A 24,075-nucleotide genomic window follows, 5' to 3' on the forward strand; every position below is an offset into this window, starting at 1 on the left:
ACCTAAAAATGCAAACAGATTGACTATTTCAATGAAGTTATTTTTAATGCCTGATACTGCTGCCAAAGTGTAGGTGTCGGATGAGACAACCTTCATCACGCTGTAGCCTTTTCTACTGCAGATATTCCCAACAATTGATACATATGACTGCAAAAGTTCAGCTGGATATTTTTTACGTCAGAAAAAACTTCTTACTCATGTAAAGGACAAGATAAGAAAAGAGACGAGACGTAACCGTAGGATCCTGTTTTTGCATGTGTATGTACATTGAGTATGTCTCAATAACAGTGTTGAATTTCCCCTCACAAGATCAATAAAGCATATCTTCTAAATTTGTCTTCCACCACTGTTTAAAAGATTATGTGATCAGAACTGATTAAAAAAACATGATTTAAATTAAAAAATAAGGTTCAAAATGGGTATTCCCTCCCTTTTTTTTCTCCTACAGTTCCTCCTCAGATTGCCACAAAGCCCCGTGATCAGATCGCCTCCCAGGGGAGGAGCGTCGCCTTCCAATGCGGCACCACGGGAAACCCTCCACCTGCCATCTTCTGGCAGAAAGAGGGCAGCCAGGTGAGGAGCTGGAGTAGGGAATACGTACTTCTCTAAACTTGTATAGCCTACTGCAGCAATACACTTATTCAGTACAGTAGATTCCTGTTTTCAAACCATTGTACGGTTACATCTGCTTATCATTAAGCATTAGGTCTTTCAAACCTTACTCATATTATTTCACACCTCCTTTGTTCGAAAGGCGAGAAAGACTCTGCAACACGAACAGGATTCATGTGATTGAATCCTACTTTTTCTAACACTTTTTTTTTTCCTTTTGGTGGCCCACACTTTTTAAAACACATTTTTTTGCGAGCGGATGGGCGAGAGGCGAACAAGAGATAATGCAGCACATTTGCATTTGGCTCAAAGATATGAGAGGAGACAAAGAGTTGGAAGGCATTGCGGTATTGCGTTGGCGAGGAATGTTTCTCCTGCTTGCGACTGCAAAGGCAGAGAGTAGTCAAGGGGAGAAAAGAGGTGTTGAAGTAGTAGAAAGGAAGAAAGGAGATGTGGCAGGAAGTACGCCAGGTGTGGAAGTTTCATCTTCAGGGCAAACCTGCAGAAATACACTGTCCTCCTTTCACACTGTACACAACTATAAATACCTTGTTGCTCAACAGCAGCTGGGATCACTGACTTGTTGAAGCAGCTTCAGAATTAGTTTTTTCATAAGCTAGTCTTGATAAAAACAGGAATTTCAGCCGCATATATTGTGAATAAGCAAAATGTGTGCAGGATGGTTGAGGCATGGCTTGACTGTTTGTCGAGCATTTTGCTGTATTTGGGGGATTATCTGTAGCTTTATAACCTTTTCCCTACTCTGAAGTCTAAGCCTCTTAGAGGAATGAAATGGAAAGCTGAATGGATTGATGTGCATCCCTTTCCCCATGTTCACGTCGCCCTTATGGGGCGAACAGAAGGGAACGAAAAGGTTGTGGCCGTTCTAGTCTGTTAGTGAAAGTCACCTAAAATAAAAAATCAAAACAACCATGTCACTTCCAGTTGAGACCTTTATTACATGTTCCAGACTGAAACAGCTTTCGAATGAATTGCCTTGCAATTGTGTAAGAACTGTTATGGTTCCAAGATTAGGTTTTTTCAATTAGTAAGGCTACCTCCAACTTTGAGATCTTGTGTGAAAAGATATTAGTACAGTACAGTTCAGATATTCATGTCTGTTTACTTTCAATTAAAACATCTACACAATACTTTTATGACCAAACAATTAAAGTTATTCCTGTTAGCCTCGGCTTTACCTTTAATTCTGTCATTTGCCAATGTTAGCATGCTTATAGGCTACTCTGTGATCATGCTAATCATTTATTCTGCTATAAAGTAAATAAGCATTACCATTGCAATCAACACTCGGCATGTATAAATGCTGATATTAACATTTATTTAGCTTGGGGCTAGGTTAGGATAAGCATTTTTTGCATGCTAGCATAGTTATGTTAGCTTCTCATAATAAAGCCTTACAGAACTGCAAACATGGCAGTAGGCGGTTATTTGGCTAACTTCAGAAGAAGAAGAGATGTGCTCCAGATAAAGTGTTTAATCCTTTAAACTGTCATTAACTAAACAGTTAGTCAATTCATCTAAAGTTTTATGGTTGGTGTCTCATTATTGCTTTAGTCTATTGTTAATGCTGTCATGATTCTCTTTGACACATACAGTAATAGACATAATAAAGACAGCAAATATATTGACATTGATCTCCGTAAAAAGACAACTCATTGATCAATAGGCCTGTTGTTGTTAAAAAAAAAGAGATGACACATTTTCTAAAATCACTAATAAGTAAGTAAGTCTTTTATTAGGAAAAAACTTTTTTTTTAAAAATTAGTGCAAAATGGATGTATATGGGTTTTCTCATTTATTGATTGATGATATGAGGCCTAATGTATCTCTAGTCTAATGTCTAATTTTTTCTGTTGTGTCTGTTGTGTGCCCAGATGTTGTTATTCCCTGGGCAGCCCCCATCACAGTCTGGCAGATACACTGTCTCCATGAGCGGAGAGCTGACCATCACAGACGTCCACCCTGAGGACTCAGGTTTCTACATCTGCCAGGCCATCAGTGTGGCTGGAAGTGTGCTGACCAAGGCGCTGTTGGAGGTGGAGGGAGGTGAGTCTGCTATACAGTCACATTTGTTTGCACTCCGGGGAGGTTTATTCTGTATTCTACACTAATGAGAATAAAACAAATTAATTACTAAGTAGGTGCACAACATTAAGGTTCATAAAGACTGAGAAAAAAGTCAGTAAAAGACCCCATGCTGGATGAGCAATGAGTTTCTGACTTAATGTTCTTCCCCGGGCAGCTTGTAAGCACCAGATTTAAGTTTTTTTTTCTCTCTCTCTCTCTTTGTGCAGCCTTTTGTTTTCTGCCCACTAAGCAGCTAAATTATTTTCACCCTTTGCACTCCAATGGCTGGCAGCTTCATAATCTCATTTTCTATAGGCCTTTTGTGTGCCTTCAAAATATGTTTTTCTGCACTCTTCTTCACTTTAAAGCTGATCAACATAATACTCTGCCCTCAAAATGCCAGGTCCTTCAGGTCGCGTCCCACCGATTATTCGCCAGGGCCCAGCCAATCAGACGGTTTCTAGGGGTGCCACGGTACAGCTGCATTGCCGAGTCATCGGAGGGCCTGCAGTCAGGATTTCATGGGAGAAGGAGGGAGAGAGACTTCAGGGAAATAAACCGCGGGTGACCTTGATGGAGAATGGCACACTGCAAATTGCAGACATAAAGGTGTGTATGTGTTTACATTAAATGAGCGTCATTTATAGGGCAAAAATGAAGGGCATAACAAGGAGGTGTTTTGACAGGTGTTTGTCTTCAGGCTGAAGGAAAAACTGACTTTGTGACTTATGGAAATGACAGAAAAAGGTTTCCTGTCTGATCTCAAACCTTTTTCTGCAGCCCATTTGGCAACTTATCTCCTTCTCCTTTTTTCATTAGAAATTCCTTTTTTTGTCCATAGAATTAAGGTGAGTCTGGGTTTCAAAGACCATTCTCTCTAAGGCGGCTCATATCTCTCCAACGCAATTACGTGCTCATGCCTATTCTCGTTGTAATGTTAATGAAGGTGCTTGTTTGTAAATGCTAATGTGTTCTGCTTTGATGGAAGAGCAGTCAGTAGCCCTGTTTGTGTTGTAACCCCACCTGAAGGTCAGCGGATGCAGGCAGGACAGAGCAAAAGTAGCATCATTTAAGTTAATTGACTGGCGATGGATGATTAATCATCTGACCAGCTTTTAATTAAATCTCCTGCCCGGGACTGTATGCTAGTTCACTTCCTCCCTCCTCCTGTGTCTCCGACTGTGGTTCTCAGCAAACTTGGAGAATTAAAGTTCAGCCCGATGCACCACAGAGGCGGGGGAAATCTGCCATGCCAGTGTGCTCAATGGAACAGAAGAGATGCATTAGTGTGGCATCAAGGGAAGGGAGGGGAAATGGAGATGACGAGTGAGCGACTAAAAATATTTACCCTGCTGATGCCCCCGCCCGCCAATAAATATTTCAGCGGTAGTTTGAGTCATCTAAAGAAGTTCACCTGCACCACCCGCCAAGCCTTCTGTCTGTCAGCCAGAGGTCAACACTGCAGAGGATGATCTCATATGGTCTGATGATGGTTCCAGCATACTGGCTCTCAGCCAGGACATGGCTGAATCTCAGTGAAGCATGCATGTACACTTCATAATGGAAACATCAGGGTAGGAACAGTAGAGGGAGATGTGCTGTTTCACTGTTTGTTGTGGTGAGGCTTTTAGGTGACAGGGACTTAGTAAAAAATGGCAAAGCTTAAGTGTACTTTTACTCAAAGGTTGGTGGCAAAGCTAAACAACAATCGCAAATGGTGGGTTCCTTCACATACAGTAAGCTACTATTATCATTCTGTTTTTGTATTATAATTAATAAAATGTTTACATGTGATAAGGCATTTGAAACTCTGACAGAGTTATCATCTAACTCTGCAGTTTTCTTTGCCTCAATGGAGTTTGTTGTTGTCTTCTTTGATTGATTTTTCAGAGGGTTTACGGCGTGGTTGGATCAGTTTCACTGTGCTCAACTACAACAAAATTAGATGACACAAATAAAACTTTAGGCGGCTAGACATAGATTTCCTTTGTAGTATGAAAACAAAAACCTGCTGAATTAGAAGATAGTGACTATTTGCACCTTGTTTACTTAGTACTTATGTACCCTGTATTGCTTAAAATGTAATACTATGGTCCATTAACCAATTAGACAACATGTTAAAACTGTGGATGATATTTTGTATGCCTTTGAGTCAGTAAGATGATACCAATATAATATTTAAAGGTCACATATTATACTAATTTTTAAAAAGATGAAATAAGTCTCAGAGTTCTCCAAAACATTTTTTTATTTTTGGCCAAAAATCCACTCTAATGCTGATTTGATTATGCCTATAAACCCCTGACATTCAGATCTGCTCAGAATATGCTGTCTCTGTGTCTGTAGCTTTAAATGCAAATGAGTGTCTCGCCACGCCCCTCTCTTGAAGGGCTTGGGTGTCTTGGGCTTTCTCACCCCATGACCTATTGTTGTCGATGAAAAGGCAGACTCATAGGGCAGAACAAACAGCTAGCTGTGTGATTGTCACCCACCTAAGGAAGAGGTTACTGCCCTTCGTGATTTCATGACGGGGAAACCTCCAAATGGCGTGTTTAAGCAAAAAGTGGAGAAGGCAGGAGATGGAGAGGTTGCACTTTTCTCATAATTGGGTTGTTTGTAGACAGAACACTTAAGTATTATTTTGCATAATATGTGACCTTTAAAGTAACTTTTGCATACCAGTCAGATAAAGTCAAACAGCCTGTTACACTTTTTTTGTTACTTGAACTAAAACAGTAGTATAATGTGAAAGCATAGTAACAATACTGTATTTACAATAAACAGTGCTGCCAGAAAATGTGATTCTACATCTATGTCACATTCAGGATATCTAAAATAAAAGAATGATTTAGCCTCAGACTTTCTTGATTCAAACTTTCTTAAAGTCATTGAAGTGGGTTGAAACTATTGTTCAAATATCAAGAGGTACTTTGTTCTGTTTGGAGTTTTGGTGGTGCCTGTCTCAGAAAGTTGACTTTTGTGTAACAGGACATGGACTCGGGGATGTACACGTGTGTGGCATCGAGCCCCACAGGGGAGTCAAGCTGGAGTGGGATGCTGACTATCAGAGGTACTAACACCACTCACACTTGTGTCTCTGTGTTACACTTCACACTGTATCACTCTCCCACTACACCTCGGTGCAAAAGAAACTACTCAACATGCCAATGTTCTTCACAAGAGTCTCAGCTGTAATAGGAAGAAACCCAATCCACTTGAGCCCAAATGTTTTCTCTTGTGATGTAACAAGGCTGTTTTTGTATTTTTTTTGATTGTATAACAGAGGACGGAGTTTCATCAGTTTCCAAAGTTTCTGAGTTTATACAGCTCCCAGGGCCGCCGCAGAAACCTGTTGTAACAGAGGTGACCAAAAACACTGTCACCCTCACCTGGCAGTCAAACCCACACGAGGGTGGAGCCGCCGTCACCTCCTACATCATCGAAGCTTTTAGGTACGCACAATAACATGCTGAAAGTCTTTTTCAAAGTACTGAAGGTTAGGGCACTGGAAGTGAAGCAGTTACATCATGCGCCCTTCCCTTTTTTTTTTTTTTTTTAACCCTTTTGACTCCGAGCCAGGTCAATGCTGGTTTTCTCCACCTGCTTTCATACGCCATCCTAAGTACTTATGTTTTTTTTTTTCTTTTAGGGATAGTTGTTTTGAACATATCTTTACAGAGGATTTTCAGAGTTTTCTCAGTGTCTTCTCAGTGTCCTTCCTTAATTAGATTTCAACTTAACTTACATAATAAGATGTTAGTCCTGGATTTGGCTGCAAACCCGACAAATGTATGTCATACCAGCTGTGATTGGTAAAGGTTGTATAACCACATTTTAAAACATGGTGATTATCTGGAACTGTCAGATGAAGGTGTGTGGTTTGTTAAGTGCAAAGCCACATTTTATTTGTTATATTGTTGTTTTGTATAAATTGTATTATAGAAAAATTTATACACGACACGGCATGATAAAATTTAGTACAATAAGGAATAATGGATATGCAATATGGAACACGATACAATACAACATGATACAATATGATAATATTCAGAAATTGTAAATTTCTCCGCTCGCGAGATGAATAAAGGATTATCTTATCTTATCTTGATCAACGTCTTTACAAATATTTTTGTTAGACAATTCTGATTGCATTGGGAAACTCTTTGTTATTGGTCAGGTGGTAAAAACCATTCAAAGTGGAGGATGTGAGACAGACCAGACAAGGCAGGCAAGTTTATTTATATAGAGCTGTACAGACACAAGGCAATTCACAGAGCTTTACAGACAAACCTGTCTCTGCTTACCTGAAAACAGACTGCTCATAATTCTTTCTTTTACTGTAGGGAGAGGTGTTAAGTACTCCCCATCACCTTTATAACAGTCTGCGTCAGACAGTTAAGCTTAGAATTGAACTGAATGGAGAGATTAATGTACAATGCTTGCCACGCTATCTGCAGTATTTGTTATTATTATTATGCAACCCTATTTTATTCTGCCTGAGCTAAAGTTCAGCTAAAATTGACTCAACTAAAGTTGAAGAGTTAACTGCATTTTCTGCCCTGCTCCGGGGCCCGGGCCTCACTTTCTTAAAAAGTTACCCACCATCTCTCTGTGTTTTAAAATATTCTGACTGTTCCCAGATAATGAAGTCTTCTTCATTTAGACTCATTAGAGTTTGAAAATGTCTCATCTCTGCCTGAGGGAAAGACGGTCCTGTTAAGTGACGTCCTGAAGTGAAACCACGACACTCGCTACATCACTATTTAGCTATGGCATCCCGAGGAGAGCCAGAGTGGTTCCTAACAACCGACCGGAGGCTTTAGTGAGACAGACAGGGAGTGAAGGAGGAGACAATTACTGCAGTGGTCAGCTTGCCAGCTCTGTCCTGTCCTGGGGCAACAGGGGGGGGGGGGGGGGGGGGGGGGGGCTTGCACAGTTAGGGAGTTCGCTCATTACAGGAAAAGTAAAGAGGGTACAGAGCAAGACACAAACACAAAAGTCCAGTTAGCTGTGTGTATGGAGAATGTGGTAGACTTGCACACAGCACTTTTGCGAGGTCCAGCATTGATAAATTGCTTTGACATGTTTGTTTTAGGCACAAACAATAACAGAGAAGAAGTTAAAAAAAAAAACTGTTTCTTTTTATGTTTTTATATATGTGTTAAACAAATTAAGATTTTTGCATTTTTGGTATAAAAAAGAAGCTATCGCAATATTTTAAAAAAAGGTATCTACTTTTTTTTCTACATCAATCCCCATTAAAAGCAGATTTTAAAAAAATAAAAAAGTATTTAAATGGCAAACTGTTTCTCTGGAGAACATGTGGTGAGAAAGGTGACGGAAGAAACCACGGAGGATTGCAGAAAACGCTGTCGCATGCTTGTTATAATTACCTCGCCATTTACTCCTCCATGGAGTTGAGGAAAATGTTAAATTGTGCTCACGCTGTTTGATAGTCCTAGTCTCTGCACAGAATTGTGCTCACGTTTCCTCACTGGTTTTGCATTATCATCCTTAAGATCTTAAGAATTATTTGACTTTCTTGTTGGCCATTAAAAGCAAAGATAGATTTTCTGAAATATGTATTTTGAATGTGAAGTTACAGCTAGGAGAGAGTTAGCTTATCTAAGCAAGAAGCCACACATTGACAGTGTATGGTTTAAACCAACTAGTTATTTGTTAAAGTAGTGTTTCTCAACTGGTCTAGCCTCAGGACCCACTGTGCTAGTGGGTATAGTAAATTGTGACCCAACTGACTAATATTTATCTGACTATCAGTTGTATTTAATGAAAACAAACTCACCAGTTGAGAACAATGGTTTAACGTGAAAGGCCGCTGGCTGTACTGTCACTTTAATAATATATTAACAAAGACGATGTACAGTTTATCCTGGATATTATAAAATCCTGTTGCTTTGACATGTCAAACTTTGTTTTCTCATAACGAGATGCATTTTACCTGTAGCTTCAATATTACGTGGTTTACCAAATATATCAGAGTAACGTTTATCCTTCTGACTTTTAATAGTCCACCTTCATCAGTCTTTTTTATCAGGCCATCAGCTGAGGGCAAAGAGTTGTGATCAAATCCATTGTTATCTCAAGATAATATGATAATGAAGCTGTTCTCTAAAGATAACCGGAGTGAAACAATGTGGGCAGCACATTAGCACATCTGCCTTTTTAAACTTAAACAACCCAAAGAACATCTGCCTGATAAAGATCTTAACCTTCACTTGTTTTTTCTCAAGAACTTTTAATCCATAAACACATTCCCCCTGTTTAATGTCACTGTAAATCTATGACCGAAAGAAATGAATCAGTATTTAGAGAATGTGTATATTTATTATAAAGAAATATCATCTGTTTTTCTTAATAGCCAATCAGTGGGCAGCACTTGGCAGACGGTGGCGGATCATGTGAAGCAGGAGAGGCACACGGTTGTCGGACTTTACCCCAACACTGTTTATCTCTTCATTGTCCGAGCTGTTAACTCCTATGGCCTCAGTGACCCCAGTCCCATATCTGAGCCTGTCAGGACTCAGGGTGAGTTATGTTAGTAAAAAAGCCTCTGCTTTTAGTATCAGTCATTCTTTACATTCTTCATTTCAGTGTATATTTAGCACAAAATTTGAGATCCAGAATGTAAGGCACAAAGATAATGTGCTTCATGGTTTAGAAAAACTTTGCATATAAAGCCAAAAAAAACTAATTGCTTTCTCAGTGTGATACTCTTCTGCCCTGAGCAATGTTTAATTATATCCAAAAAGCTTTCTTTTTTTAACTACATATGTGCTGTTCAGCTGTTTCTTTAGCCTGGGCTGTATGTTTGTCTTTGTTATTTCAGATGGGAGTCCTACAGAACAAGGTGTGGACCACAGACAGGTGCAGAGAGAGTTAGGAGAGGTGTCTGTCTACCTGCAGAAGCCCGTCGCTCTGTCTCCCACCAGTGCCAGAATTTCTTGGACTGTGAGTTGAAGACTTGGCTGATGGAAAAGTGTACTTTTCAAAGTCGGCTTTGGATGTGTGGAGGACACGCTAATCTCTAAACATTCACTTCAAAACCTCTTCCAAACATTACGTGACACAAACAGATTAACTTGAAGTTCAAACACAGATGGTTCTGCTCCTGATTACTGATGTAAATATAAAAACTCGGTGTCGGAATTTCAGTTTCTTGTCTTTCCAATATTTTTCAGGTCGCTCTTCAGTCTCAGTACATTCAGGGTTACCGTGTATTCTACCGCACTATTGGCAGTTCCTGGTTGGTCCAGGATGTGGAGGCCACGTCTGATCATAGCACCATTTTGGTTGATCTGCACAGCAACAAAGAGTATGAGATCAAGATACGACCGTATTTCAATGAGTTACAGGGACATGACAGCCTAATGGTACTGCTGCGTACACCTGAGGAGGGTAAGAAATATTGTAATAAACAGCAGTTTTGATATCATGAAACGTTAAATTAGTCAAATATTTTCAAAGGTACACTCATTCAACTTCTTTTTTTCATAACGCAACAGTCTAAAAAATAACAAGTTGTACTTTATAGAGGTCGTGTTTTCGACACAGAAAGAATGCAAGCAGATACTGCAGTTAACAAGTGTGATAAAGTAGTCATTATGAAACAGCAAATTATTTTGATCATTATAGTTTTAAGGCTGCTTAATAACCCAAGACACAAGCTGTTCTGAACACTGTTACATTTGTACAAAATAAAACTACTGCCTGAATATTGGAGAATCAATCAATCTCAAACTCAATGGAAAAACTGACATCACTTTTTTTGTAAAGCAAATTAAAGGACTTTCCACAAGACAAAATGTTTCAAAACAATTCAAATTACATTTCTAGAATGTCTGATTATTACTTAAGGGTTTACTTATTATAAAAATGTATTTCAGGAAAATAAATAGACAGATGACAGAGAGTTATCTGAAACTTTGACATATATTTAGACTAAAGAATATATATCAACAAAGATTTAACATAGCTTTTCTTTTGAGAATATTCATATTGAAATTCATAGAAATAAAACGACGATGTTATCTGCAACTATGGTCCTCTAATATACAGATCACTGTAACCATAATTATCTGTTTTAGTTATTTAAAAAACTGATTACATTTTTCTGTTTATCTTTGTCTGCAGTGTTGAGTGCAGCTCCACAGGCGGTGTCAGTGGTTCAGCTCACCAACAGCACCAGTATCAGTGTGTCCTGGGAGCCTCCGCCTCATAACACTCAGAGTGGGATCATCCGGGAGTACAAGGTGAGACTGCAGCTTTAAGATTAAGACTACAACAACCCATGAGACAGCACTGTTTCAAACTCTGATATTTATTTCTCCATGTAAGACGTCGGACAGTCTTCGGCGCAGCTGTATGCTGCAGAAATAGAGTGGAACAAATTGGTCTTCTGAATCATGATGCTTGTATTTTTATGCCCACATTTCTTGTTTAGACACTCGTGATAAACACTGATTTTAATTAACCATTAGTAATTACTCATTGCCTCTTATCAACTGCCAGGAGAGAAAGAGACTCAATTTTGTTGTCAGATTCTTGTCTGAACGCTGACTGTCCTTGTCATCTGCTCCTCTCCGTGAAAAACACTGAGTTCTGATTATCAGTCTCCGAGCATGAGCACAACGCTGATTACTAATCATCAGGCTGCTTTTCTAAGAAGAAAAAAAGAACATGCAGTTCTTTTGTTTTGATTTATTCTCCCCACCAGCGTGGAGAAAGTTCTCAGAAGTCTGATCATGGAATAGCAGATTCGCTTGGTATTTGGAGGCTCAGCAGCCTACAGCACGGATCATACTTAATCCCCTTAAAGATTCAATTTGCTGAAAACTTCACCCTTACAAAGCCTTCCATGGCTCAAATGTCAAAAATGAAATGTTGAATTATTAGTTTTACAATGCAGATTACATTTTCATCAAAGAAACTTTAGTAATAGAAAGTGTATGTGTTGTATATTATGTAAATACCACTGGAGGCGGATGGTTAAAATTTACATGTAACTTCTGTTCTAATTCACACTTACTTACTAAAGTTGTTACTAGTGACCTTAATGAAGAATCACTGTGGGTTAAATAACACTCAGTGCTAAAAACAGCTGAGTTTTTCTCCAAACAAGCAGCTGCAACATTATAATGCTAATTTCCTACATGAATGCTTTTATTGTAAGAGGAGATTGTGCTGTCATTTTGTGTATGCTAAGAAAGAAAATATGCAGCTTGCTACTAATTAAAAGTTGCACTTATGAACTGTTCTTTTACACACTGAAGACTTTTGCTTCCACAGTTTTGTTTGATCTCTTGCGACGAATGCTTTATATGAGAGAAAGTTAGCAAACTTACAGGCCTATATGTAATTAAAGCTTCAAGTTCATTTAGCCTTTTTTACTACACTACAACACATTACAGTACAGGCTTAGTGTATGTACTCATGCACACATGTAACTGAACATAAGTATTTCTATTTTCATGCTGCTTTTAACTTCATCTCTCTATCGTAGGTTAAAGTGAGAATGTTGTACTCATTATTCTATTAAAGGTTTAGACAATTCTACTTACCAAATTCAAAATAAAATGTCAAATACAAAACAAGACGAATGTATATGCTATTCTTAATTAGGTGTTGTAAGCCTTTCATCCATGTTTTTGTTAAAAAAAAATAAGTTCCATCCAAACCCATTAAAGAATTAAATTGTCATTAACATAGGGCTGGGAGTAAAAACAGATTTAATTGGTATATCGTATTTTTTAAAAATCAAGATTTTCTCCTTAACTTACTTTGCTGCTCTCCCCTCCCCATAATCTACTCTCTATAGAGGTGCGGTATGTGCCACCCAGCCATAAGCGTTTTGCTTGAGTTACTCTGCCTCCTCTGTACTTTTGCTGTACTGTAGCCTAAAACTGCACTTTACAAGACAAGTTTACAGCTCATATTTTAAAATACCCGAAAAAGCTGTTCATTTTTGTAATCAAATTCTGTTTGCGTTTTTAAAAATCATCTTGATAAAATGACAGCAAAACGTGATTTTAGTCATTAATTTGCCATTCATAGTTTGTTTGTTTTTTAAAAGGAGACATTGATTAAACCATAGCACCAGTTTGGTTTGTAAAAAAATCAATAAACAAGAAACTTTACTGTCAGGACATATCATCCAACCCTACAATAACGTCTTGGTGCATCAGTTACGTATTGGGTCATATAAAAAGGGTGACATTTATATAAAATTCTTCATACTGGTAAAGGTTGCTTTTGATACTGTAAGTACAGTTTGCTGTGAAAGCATATGCTCTCCCACAAAGGTTGATTTAATAAGCAGTAAATCTTACTGTTCAATTTCAAAAAACACTTTGCAATCGCAGCCTTTTTGCTCTAGTATGATGGATGCTGCTGTAAAACAAGCATTACAGAGTCAGTAAAGTGATGATGCTGACTTGATAAGTCTCTTTTGCTTGTGCAGCTTCTGTTAGATATTTCAATACAGTTTCAGCACTTAACTCTTTCCCTAATGCTGACTCACTAAGCCACGGTCTGCAAAATGCCTTTATGAATACAGGAACACTCGATGAACCTCAAACTATAAGGTCTTTGGTTTCTTCAACTGTGTCAACATATACAGAACATAAATCTAATATTCACTGCATGAACTGAATGTCTAAACTAAAGGTGTGTTTATTTACAAAATCAGGACAACAAATGGCTTTAAACTATTTTTACATTTATATGCTTTTCTCTTTTATCTTTGCAGTATCTTTGCTGTCATTCTCCACAGCATACGATCAGATTAAACTGTAATTGGATACATTTGTCGCTTTAGAAATTTGTACTCATGCTTTGATATTTGATATGAAGATTAATCCTTTATGTGTGGATTGGATCAGGTTTGGTGTCTGGGCCGCAGCATGGAGCCAGAGCATCACATAAACCGAACAGTGGACGGAGCGGTTCTGTCCATCCTGCTGACAGGCCTCCTGCCTGATGTCCGCTACACTGTCGCAGTGGCTGCTGTCACCAGCTTGGGCGTGGGTGCTCAAAGCCTTCCTGTCAGCCTGCTTCTCAGTGAGTCACTCAAACTGTTTCAGCTACTACACGTAGAGAAATAAGGCAAGGTACACCCTCTGCGGGCTCGGTGCCCTTAGAGTGAAATATGAATGTGGACTGCTGCTTCTGTGGTGTGAAAGACTTAACACTGTGTAAACTGATGTTTGTAAAACATATAAAGTGTTGCTAAAAATGTACACACAGGTGGTTACTAAGTTGTAGCCCTAATGTGATGGGTTCTGTTTATTTTTTTGTGACACCTTTTTCCCTCCACTTTTTCTTTGCTGCCATTTTTTTAAAGAATATTTTAATAAGAAAAAGACTAGGTTCGTTGTGTCCAAAGTAGAGCTGTCAAACCATTACATTTTTTAAATTGCAATTATTGGCTAAATTTTAGTCTCAAACTAAATTAAGCTAGCATAAAGTCTGGTACAATCTTTTTCAGACTTAAGAATAGTAGTGATATGTTTTTTTCTTCTTTGTTCAACAAAGTAAATATCATAATCTCCAAAATGCAATTTTTGTGAAACTCTGACTAGCTTGATGTTAAATGATGAAACTGAAACAAGCAGAAAAGAACACTCAGTAAAGAGGCAAACTCTTCTCTTAGCTACCCCACTGGTGAAGACCTTGACGCCAGGGAAGAAAGGCGGTGACCTCAGCATATCAGAGCAGATCACGAGAGTCGTTCGGCAGCCAGCCTTCATCGCAGGTCTTGGTGTTGCTGCGTGGATGGGGTTGATGGGTTTCAGCGGTTGGCTGTACTGTCGACACCGCAGGAGGAAGCAGCTAGGACACTACACCACATCCTTTGCATACACACCTGCAGGTAAGCTGAAAAGATTTGTGTTTCTTATCTAGATCTTGACAGCAGCTGGATGTTCAAAGTATTAACTGAAAAATATATATCATGTCATCAAGACGAAGTTGGGGAGTGTGACATTTTTGTGGATTTTCAGCACCTTTAGGTTTTTGATGTCAGGAAGATCTGTCCTTTAAGAACGAACTGTGAAAAGAAGAAAAAGTTACAATGATGTGATCCAGGATGATTTTTAGACACCCTCAGATGCACTCTGTCACATCTGATTCATTATATTCCCCTTGTTCATGGAAAGAAGATGTAACAGGCGAAAAAAAGGCTCCAGTTGTGATGTAGCAAACCTTCAGACTTCGTTTGAAACAACTGACGATGACAAAGTTCTTCATAGACCACTGGGGATAACTCCTGCCGTGATGAATGATTTCAGCTTTAGTTGTGTTTTATAAAGAGGCTCATGAACTTTCACTGCATATTCATTTAATTAATATGTATTTATCCCTGCTGGGCAGGAATATCACTGAAGCATATATAACCACTATGCAGTTTATTTTAAAACCAGCCCTTTGGCACGTAAACACAGCAGCTGTTCTCTGACTCTGAGAGATATTTGGTTGTGGTTGCAAATACTCAATGGATGGCCCACAGCTTAAAGAAAACATTTGATTTTCCCATAAATGTTTCTCAGCTACTCAGACCAATAACTAAGGATTATACTGTTAAGTGTGGATTAACATCTATCCATCTATCAAACATTGTTTCTGGTATCCGTCTTATAACCGATCAATATAGTACTTTTATTGGAGTAAAAAAGGTTCAAATCTGCAGATTAAACCCTCAAATGTGTTTTTCTTTCAGGCAATCTCATTAAACTTCCTTAATACAAAACCTTTCTGCTGACAAACAAACAATTAAAACTTTGAATAACTCTACATTTCATGATTAGTTCTGTTGATGATTGTTCGACAAATAAACTGGATGTGATTTTTCTCCTTCCAGTCGGCTTTGCTCACAACGAGGGATCTGGAATCATCAACGGAGGGTAAACTGAAGATTAAGATTTCATCAAGATAATATCTGCCTCTGTGCATTTCTATGTAATTATTTGTAAATGAATATATTGATATGACTCCCCTTCTCTTACCAGGCCTGGCTTGCTGGGCTCAAACATGGGTACCTACCCCTGGCTGGCCGACTCTTGGCCCACTCCAAACCTCTCTCATAACGGCAAAGACTCGGTCAACTGCTGCTCGGGCAAACTGGACTCAGATAGATTCTATAACAGTAAGAACTCTTTGATTTGAATGTTTGGTGAAATAACTTTGTTCAGAATACAAAAAGCAATAGCTGCCTTTGTTATCCAGGCATTATGAACTACCCCAACCAAACGGAGAAGCGTAGCACCGCGTCCACCGACAGCCCCATCTACAGCACCATCAACCCAGCTGCGGAGGACGACCTGCTGGCTTACTACGACACCTACTCCAGCACGTCCTACACCCAGGGTCCTGACCCCTACAGTAGCAACCCGGTTCTGTCAAATGGTGGGCTTGTGGGTCTGGAGCATGATCTGGACCAGTGGACCATCCAATCTGGTCAGTCTGGATCTGAATATGCAAAGCTCCAGTACACCAAGAAAAATAACAGTAAGGGTTTCTGTCTGCTTCTTTATATTCCTTTATTTACCAAGAGACTGTGACTCTATTGTTATCTCATGTTTAAATGTGTTTAAAATATGAATGAGTTGCTGTGTTTACTTTTATACTCAGATGATTTATATTTAAAAATGAAAGTCTTTTTACTCTAAGGTAATTCGATAAGGGTGTTAAAGTTGATTTGGTACGAAGCTTGAAGACTGTTGCTATGATTTCCTTCGGTTAGGTACACCTTGTACAGTGATTTCCAATGATGGTTTAATGAGGAGCAAAACATTATGCTTGCATATTAATACACATACACAACATTTGATAACCTATTAAATTCAAAGAACAGAAAAAGCAGTGCAGTACCTCTATTTGTTAAGTTTCTCCCACCTTGACAAACAGTAACAGTCTCTCTAAGTGAACTTGCTTTGATCTGGTGCATTCTCCTGCAAGGATAACATTATAATAGCCTTTTCTGGCTGAATTAATTGACCTGAAATTTTTTTTTTTATAGCCTTCATTTATTTTTTAAATGTATGAAAAAATAGGGCCCAGGCTTATAAAAACTGAAGACACATCTGTTAGGCTTTACCAGGCTTCTTAGAAGAAAGTGAGGTTTCCAAAAGGAAAGAATTATTAATTCTGCTCATTGAACGATGCAGGTACTGTAGACAAACTAGTCAAGCAGAAGTCAAACGGGTCCATGTCGAAGGCTCCTCTCACCTGGGTGGATGTTTTGTCGCTGCCGCTTCCTGCCAATAAAGAAAAAGGTCACACAAGAACAGGCCAAAAAGAAAAGCAACACAGGTGAGTGAGAGTTATTTATAAGCTCAGAAATAATGTTTCATTCTTAAATTGATTGATTGATTAAACCAAGTCTGTGCTGCCTTCTTCGTGAAGTCTGCTCTACTATTCAATCAGCCGGTTTATTATAAGCATCAGGACCTCTGACTTCACCTAAATGACAGACAGAGTTAAGTCAGACAGAAATCAAACCTGCCCTGTAACTCTGCCAAAGCTGTCAAACACAACTTTAGACTCTGGGAAGTTTTCAAATTAACAACACTTCTGTCTGCAGGCAGTGAGTAGATTGCACTTGGGGTTATGTAGGGGGGCGTCTTCTCTAACTAGTTCTGACAGATTAGATTGCGGACATAACGGGGTGGGATCGGAGGGCTGCTCTGACTGTGCCGTCTCTTTTGTAATGACATTAGCCACCATCTGACAGCCTGGATTAGTACTTTCCATTTTTAATGACAAGTCCATCATTAAATTAGCCCCCTCCAATGGCACTCAAGTGACAATAACACAAAGCACAGAGGAGGTCTTGTTCTCTCAAGTTACATCCTGATTTTTGATTTTATTTAAACCAGATCCAATTTTAAATTATTATTTCAATAATCGTTTCTTTTTTTTCCTTGTTAATGGTGTGTCTCTATGGGTGAAAGAGTTGGTTTGTCCATCCCCCGTGCTGGTCAAGTCTTTAACATTGGAGGGACCTACCTAACAATGAAATTTGGTTGTCATTTAGTGTCCCCAGAGGAGAAACCCTTTTGAATTGTGTAATTCCTGAACTTCCCACAGAAATGTCAACATTGGTGGAGGTCACAAGATGTTTGTGCCAACATTCATGGTCTCCAGAGGATAAACGCTAATGACTCGTGGAAACTCCACAACAGTGGGTTTACCATTTTGCTGATTAAGTGCCTTTTTTAAACTTTGAGATTAACTTTTATAATGTTTTGTAAAAATAAATGCATAAAAAAGGTATTTATCCCAAGAGGATGAATCCTGACCTAATTGTTCATCTCACTCTTTATAAGATGACATTAATGGGGATTTTTGATTTTAAAAAAAAAGGAAAAGATAATTATGGCTTTCCTTTGGTGTCACTAAGATGCTGACAGACAATTTTTGCGTCTTAAAACTGTTTGATGGATTTTCTTTTTTTTTATTCTGTGGGAAGTATGTTCATTTTGGTGATTAACTGACTCTTCATCAAGTGTAATCATCTAGTCAAACAGTTAAAATTAAGTACACAATATACAAGTATCTGTTCTTATAGTATATAAGTATATATAAGTAGTATGGACACATTGATTTAGTATTTAGCTCTGAGAACACTGTGCAAACCCTCACAGAGCCCTTAGCATTGCTGTTGACTCCTTGTCTTGTTTACTCTCATTTATACGAAGTATTTAGATTTTTTAAGTGTTTCCCTCTGAGAAACACACTCACACTGTTTCCCATTGTTTGTCCTCCAGCTCTGAGGAGGAAGATGATGACTGGTGTCCCCCACTGCCTGCCAGGACCTACCTGATGGACACCTCCAGGGAGGAGCTCTCCTGCACGGCCTCTAAACCAGATGAGCTGTCCCACAAACCAACCCGACTGTCTTCCCCACAGCGCGATACACATAAGCCCAGTGACAGCCCACGGCTGCAGCACTTTGACCTCCTGGCCCGTCACCAGGTCTCCCAGTCCAACCCAGATCTGTTTAACACCAAAAGCCGGGACGCCAGTGAGGTGTACCACACACGCCAATGGGCAGAAGACTTGAAGGGGGAGAGCCTTGGCAAGGGTCAGTTTTCATTTATTTCTATGCCTCAAATCTTTGGAAGCACCTTCCCATGAGGCAACGCACAACCACACAGTGTCATGTATAATTTAGTTTATGAAGTTACCTAACAGAAAGTATTTGTACATGAAAATCATGTTGCATTTGCTCAGTGCTGCTCAGTGTTCTTTAGTTTCCTCTAAGTTTCCTGAGGATGACATCAGTGTGCTTTCTTGTCAGGACAATCTCTGGCTCCTGCTGCCGAGTCGAGCCCCACAGCGCAGGCACACAGATCCAGAAGTAAGAAGAGAACACCCAAGGATGGACAACTAAGGCGAGAGCTGCACACCCAACCAGGTATGATACTTATTTTTTTAACACATCTGACCTCTGTTTTTCTCTGGGAGAAAAGACAGTGATTTTTCCGGAGACTCTCTTGAAGCTTTGCTAACCACTTTAGCAGAAACTGTTACAAATTAATTCAGCAACATGAATTGGATGAACATTCTGTACACATTTTCTTGTCACCCAGGGGCTGAATTATTAAAGCTTTACTACTCATTCACCCTGTGTCAAAACTGCAGTTTCTCCAGGTTGTTTTATGTAAAAATACTAGTTGTGGCATTTTGTGCTTTAACGACAATTAATGTATTTAGTGCTTATTTGATAAAATTGATCAGATTCTGATTCTGATGATCAGAACTGCAGCAGAAAAAAAGGAGTGGATTGACTTCTCTCATAATGGTGGTAATTGTAGACGGACTAGAGACACATATTTGTGTTCATTTAGCATAATATATGACCTTTAAGCATTATAGCACTACATAACAGCACTGGCAATGATAGAGACATGATGCTAGTGTGGCTTCAGACTAGCAGCACATTGGATCATTTTCTTACTAATACTTAAATTATACGTATTTTTATTTAACAGATACACAATGAACATTGCTTAATATGTAACATAAAAAGTTGGTGCCATGTGTACAGGTTTGTAGCTATGGCTAATTTGCAACGCCTGTCTTTGACAAGGCTTTTAGGATTAAACAGAAGCATTAGACAGAAATACAGAAATAATGATACTATACAAACATCTTAAAGTTTTCCCTGGCAACTGTTTATTGGCAAGAACTACTGCAGAACATAACCCCTCAAGGGCCAATAGTTATGCCAAGTTTTTCTTGAAAAAAACCCCCCCGACAAACTGGTGCTTGTCGTTGATATTTCTACCTATTAATGAGTTATTCAGTCAGTTTACAGCCTTCATGCTAAGCTGTGTGGTGTCAATCGTCTCATCCAGCTCAAAGCAGAAAAGGCAAATATATGTTTTCTCCAACATTCCTGGACTATTTCTTTTAAACTTATATTCCTGTCTTTGGTCTGTAGCTTATTAATCATCATTGATTATTCATATTCAGAACTCCCCCCTCCACCAGCCCCTCCCCCCGCAGATGACTCCCTGAAGCTCCTGGTTGACGTTTTGAGCCGCAGCCGAACAGACAGTGAAAGGAAGGAGGGGAGCGACTCGCCGTCTCTTCAAAGGAGGGGGGAACATTTCTCACCCCAACGGAGAGGACTTACAAAGTGGTTATCAGAGGGTAAGTGCAAAATGTAGTACCATCTTCTCCAACATCTTTCTGTATCTGTCAACATCTGACAATAAAAGAACAATTTATGCCCCAGCAGCTCGTGCCATCTTGTCTCAACAGCTGGGACCTAAACAGATGTGTTATTATTATTCTGATGCTTTATATAAATCCCTTTGAGCTTAGAAAGAACCAACTGCCACCATTTTTTGCACACTTATTATCTCGTTGTAGCGCTGCTTTTAGTAGCAGGGGGTCTATTTCCAGCCTGCTCCCTTACTTAGGGCTTAACCTATATAAATTCAGCTGTACCTTTGAGTGATCTGTTTGTCATCATGCAGATGAGAATGTAATCCCATATGGACAGTCCAGCTTCCCGCCCAGCGTACAGATGTCAGGATACGGGTCCCTGGGTGAAGGAACCTTTTCACGGCCCTCTACCACTGGCCGAAAGAGAGAAGAGGTACATGTTGACCTATAGTTGAAGCTGCTGACCACATCTTGTGTCTGCCTGGTTATGAGTCAGAGTCAGTTTAACAGAAAACTAAGGGTGCTTTAAGGTGTTTTTCAGCTTTCCTAAGAATACGGGTTACAAACGATTATTGTGAGTTTTGGGCAATAGGAAAAATGAGGTCATCTAACAGAGTGATTAGACCAAAAGGCAATTATCCAGTTGGATCTACTGATACGAAGTAGATAATTAAAAGATTTTTTGGTACGCCATAAATAAAGAAGCTACACACTGGGTTTCTTAAAGAATATCTCCACTTTGGCGGATGAAGATGAAATAAATCATTGAAGAGTTGTTACTACACATACTTAAAATCTGCCTGCAACTTGTTGGCATGAAAAATGTGTGCAAACCTTTGTAGTTTTTGCAGTTGGTGTGATAGTAGACTAACTGTAACAAGGTTGATGTCGAGGAGGAAGGTGATATGTTTTCAAAACTGAGAGAAGAGTCAAAAGGTCGATGAAACTTCTCTGAACGTCTTTGCTTTAATTCTCCGAACTTTCTGAATCACACTGAAGGCTTGATTGTCTGGAATCTCTTTAAAAGATATTTGTCACTTTACCTTGCTTACTTGAAATGAAGTGACTGTGAAAATGTTACTGTTCGGTCATACAAAACCACAATCAATAACTGAAAATACTTTTGAAAGGTACTTTTTAGAAATCAAATGTAGAAATAGTACATTATTGTCATTTTTCTTGACCTTTCATGTTGGTACTGCCTGCTTTATCTGACATAATAATAATAGCATGCAAGCTAAAACCTAATAACATACAAGAGAACAAGATGTTAGTTCAAGATGTTAGTAACACAAGTGGCAACCTAAAAAAATGCAAATACAAAAAAAGTCTCAAAAAACGTGTGTTTCAGTCCATCACTGTTAATGTGATCAGAAGGACTGCTGCAGAGGGGTGAACTGTGTTTTCTGTGCAGTGGAGAGTCATTTCAAAATAAATAATAATAAATTAAGAGAAAGTCAAACCTCAACATGACGATATCTTGTGTGAACCAAATTTTCTTGTTGAATGTTTGGGTTGTTAGAGTTCTCTGTCGCCACTCGCCTGAAACTTGTGTTGAGGTTTAAGAGGTTTGTTTCCATTGTACTTGGTCAAACCTTTTTTTTGTTTTTCCGATGCCTTTTTTTACTTTGATGCCATACACTTTGTTTTCTGCTATACTGTTTTTTACGACCAAGTTAAAATGTTACATCAAAATTAAAATGTTACATCAAATTAGGTGATTAAGAACAATTGGATACTTTTCGATTCTGATTTGCTCTCAACAGAGTTTAGTTTGGGCCAATGGATAGTTTGGTAGCAGCAAAGGGTACAGCCCTTTGCTGTATGTTATCCCTCACTCAAACTACTTAAAAAAACAACAAAACTGTTTTGTTGGTTCATATTTAATGTATTCCTTCGTGCTAAATAGGGTCACACAGAACTGATTATGACGAGAAAGGCCAGGCAAATATTTTTCAGGGAACATCAAAGCTTAAAATCAGGTGTCTCTGGAAGTGTTTTTGGGCTGGCTCGTGGTGATAAGGTTTAAGTGGGAAAGGGTAATGACTACAAATGCAGTGAAGGAGGCAGACAGCAGTTAGGAGTGACGCAGACCTACAGTATCTGGCTCAAAGGGTAAACAAGCATCCTAGTTTCTATCATAGCCATGACGTTTAAAACGCAGGAAAACAAAGTAAGAACAACCTCATGAACAAGTTGACATATTCATTCAGAAAAATAGAAGTAAAAAAAACATATCTCTGACTTTTTACACAAAACAAAAAAAAAAAACTGTATATCAGTCAGGCTCTTTAGTGAGTCTTTGCTGCTGTGACCTAATTTCATTGCTCTCTGTGTTCTGCTTGTTTCTTTTCAGAACCTCATGTAGTCAGGCGAGGACTATGAGGCAAGGCATCCTCCATTTCCCACCATGAGTCCTGTCTTTGTGACCATCAATCTGTTGCCATGGTAACTATTGAAAAGCTCAAGTCTTAAGGGGAAAGCGTCCAGGCTGTCCATCTGCCTTTTTCACAAACGGTTTTTATTTCCTCCTAATGATTGAATTTTCATTTTTTGTGATTTTCTTCACCCTGTCCTCCATGTATATAAACATCTTTGCAATTTCTTTTTTTAAAAAATGAACAGATATATTACTAAAATGGATCTGGTGTTATAAAAACTAAAAGAAAATCTGTATTTTTAGGCACTGGGACATAAATGTAACTACAACATAAATGAACAGCAGATTAATGAATGTATCTTCTGTTTACTCCTGACCATGGAACCATGATGATGTGAGTGTTTTAAGAAAGACTGGAGAGGACATGAGGCAGAAAATGTGTTAATAAACCATCATGTGGTTATGCATGTGTGTGTGTGTGTGTGTGTGTGTGAGTGTGTGCGTGCGTGTGCCAGTGCAAGTGTGCAGTGTTTATGTGTGTATGTTACTGTACTGCTCTCTCATTTCTGTGTGGCTGTGTACTGTGGTATTCCTGTAGATCACCAGTGTGTTCTGTCAAGATTTTTAAACCAATAAAACATTTATAATGAAAATATTTCTGTCCGTTTGTGATTGATATTACACTTTTCGGGAAGGAAATCTACGTGTGGATGGTATTTTAGTTGTGAGACTCAAAAAGAATAACATTATATTCCATGCACATTCATGATAACTAATTTAACTGAGGTCCCTCTTCAGGTCAGAAATGTGATTCTGTCTCACTGTCTTACTGTAGTTGATGACCTTAACTTGATAATGTGGGTGCACATAAATGCAATCTGTGCTCTTAGTTAAATATTATATTACATAACATTGAGCCTCCTCACCTATAGGAGAAGAAAATCAGAGTATACTTGAAGCTATGGACGTGAGAAACACACTATAAGCAAAACTTAAGTTACACGACCCAGTTATCTGATTGGAGAAGGCGTTCAATGAGCTCTAATAAAATGTTTAACAGCAATGGGACATTCTTCAGTGCTAAAATAATATGATATCATATGATTAATGTTACATAATGAACCTTACACCTTACAGTCTACACTGGAACAACTGATGGATACATCATACATACACAAATTGTACATTTGTAGATATTCTTAATGTCACAAGTGTGCTGGACAATGTTTGTTTTGCTTGGCCACAATCCAGTTCTGATTAAGTTGTGTAACTCATGTTACAGTTATACTGCTTAAAATCCACAT

At 38.7% G+C, this 24,075-nt stretch overlaps 1 protein-coding gene across 2 annotated transcripts in view; it reads left to right on the forward strand.

Annotated features, from left to right (window-relative positions):
• The window catches only part of LOC306830450 (roundabout homolog 2), a 50,429-nt gene extending 27,011 nt beyond the window's left edge, over positions 1-23,418 (forward strand). Inside the window, exons 7-26 of one of the 2 annotated variants that reach the window (XM_079353971.1) lie at positions 449-573; positions 2,508-2,679; positions 3,104-3,309; positions 5,689-5,770; positions 5,984-6,152; positions 9,080-9,246; positions 9,548-9,669; positions 9,900-10,116; positions 10,852-10,970; positions 13,599-13,776; positions 14,369-14,587; positions 15,575-15,617; positions 15,723-15,859; positions 15,940-16,221; positions 16,881-17,025; positions 18,483-18,799; positions 19,016-19,132; positions 20,194-20,373; positions 20,703-20,824; positions 22,748-23,418. In XM_079353971.1, the coding sequence (XP_079210097.1) occupies positions 449-573; positions 2,508-2,679; positions 3,104-3,309; positions 5,689-5,770; positions 5,984-6,152; positions 9,080-9,246; positions 9,548-9,669; positions 9,900-10,116; positions 10,852-10,970; positions 13,599-13,776; positions 14,369-14,587; positions 15,575-15,617; positions 15,723-15,859; positions 15,940-16,221; positions 16,881-17,025; positions 18,483-18,799; positions 19,016-19,132; positions 20,194-20,373; positions 20,703-20,824; positions 22,748-22,759 (3,131 nt within the window). In that variant the 3' untranslated portion in view covers positions 22,760-23,418. The remainder of the gene's footprint in view (positions 1-448; positions 574-2,507; positions 2,680-3,103; positions 3,310-5,688; positions 5,771-5,983; positions 6,153-9,079; positions 9,247-9,547; positions 9,670-9,899; positions 10,117-10,851; positions 10,971-13,598; positions 13,777-14,368; positions 14,588-15,574; positions 15,618-15,722; positions 15,860-15,939; positions 16,222-16,880; positions 17,026-18,482; positions 18,800-19,015; positions 19,133-20,193; positions 20,374-20,702; positions 20,825-22,747) is intronic. The other variant, XM_079353972.1, reaches the window with a different exon arrangement.
• The last annotated feature ends 657 nt before the right edge of the window (positions 23,419-24,075 follow it).

This window comes from Symphodus melops (genome assembly GCF_947650265.1).
Source record: "Symphodus melops genome assembly, chromosome: 10".
In the NCBI taxonomy this organism is placed as follows: Eukaryota; Metazoa; Chordata; class Actinopteri; order Labriformes; family Labridae; genus Symphodus; species Symphodus melops.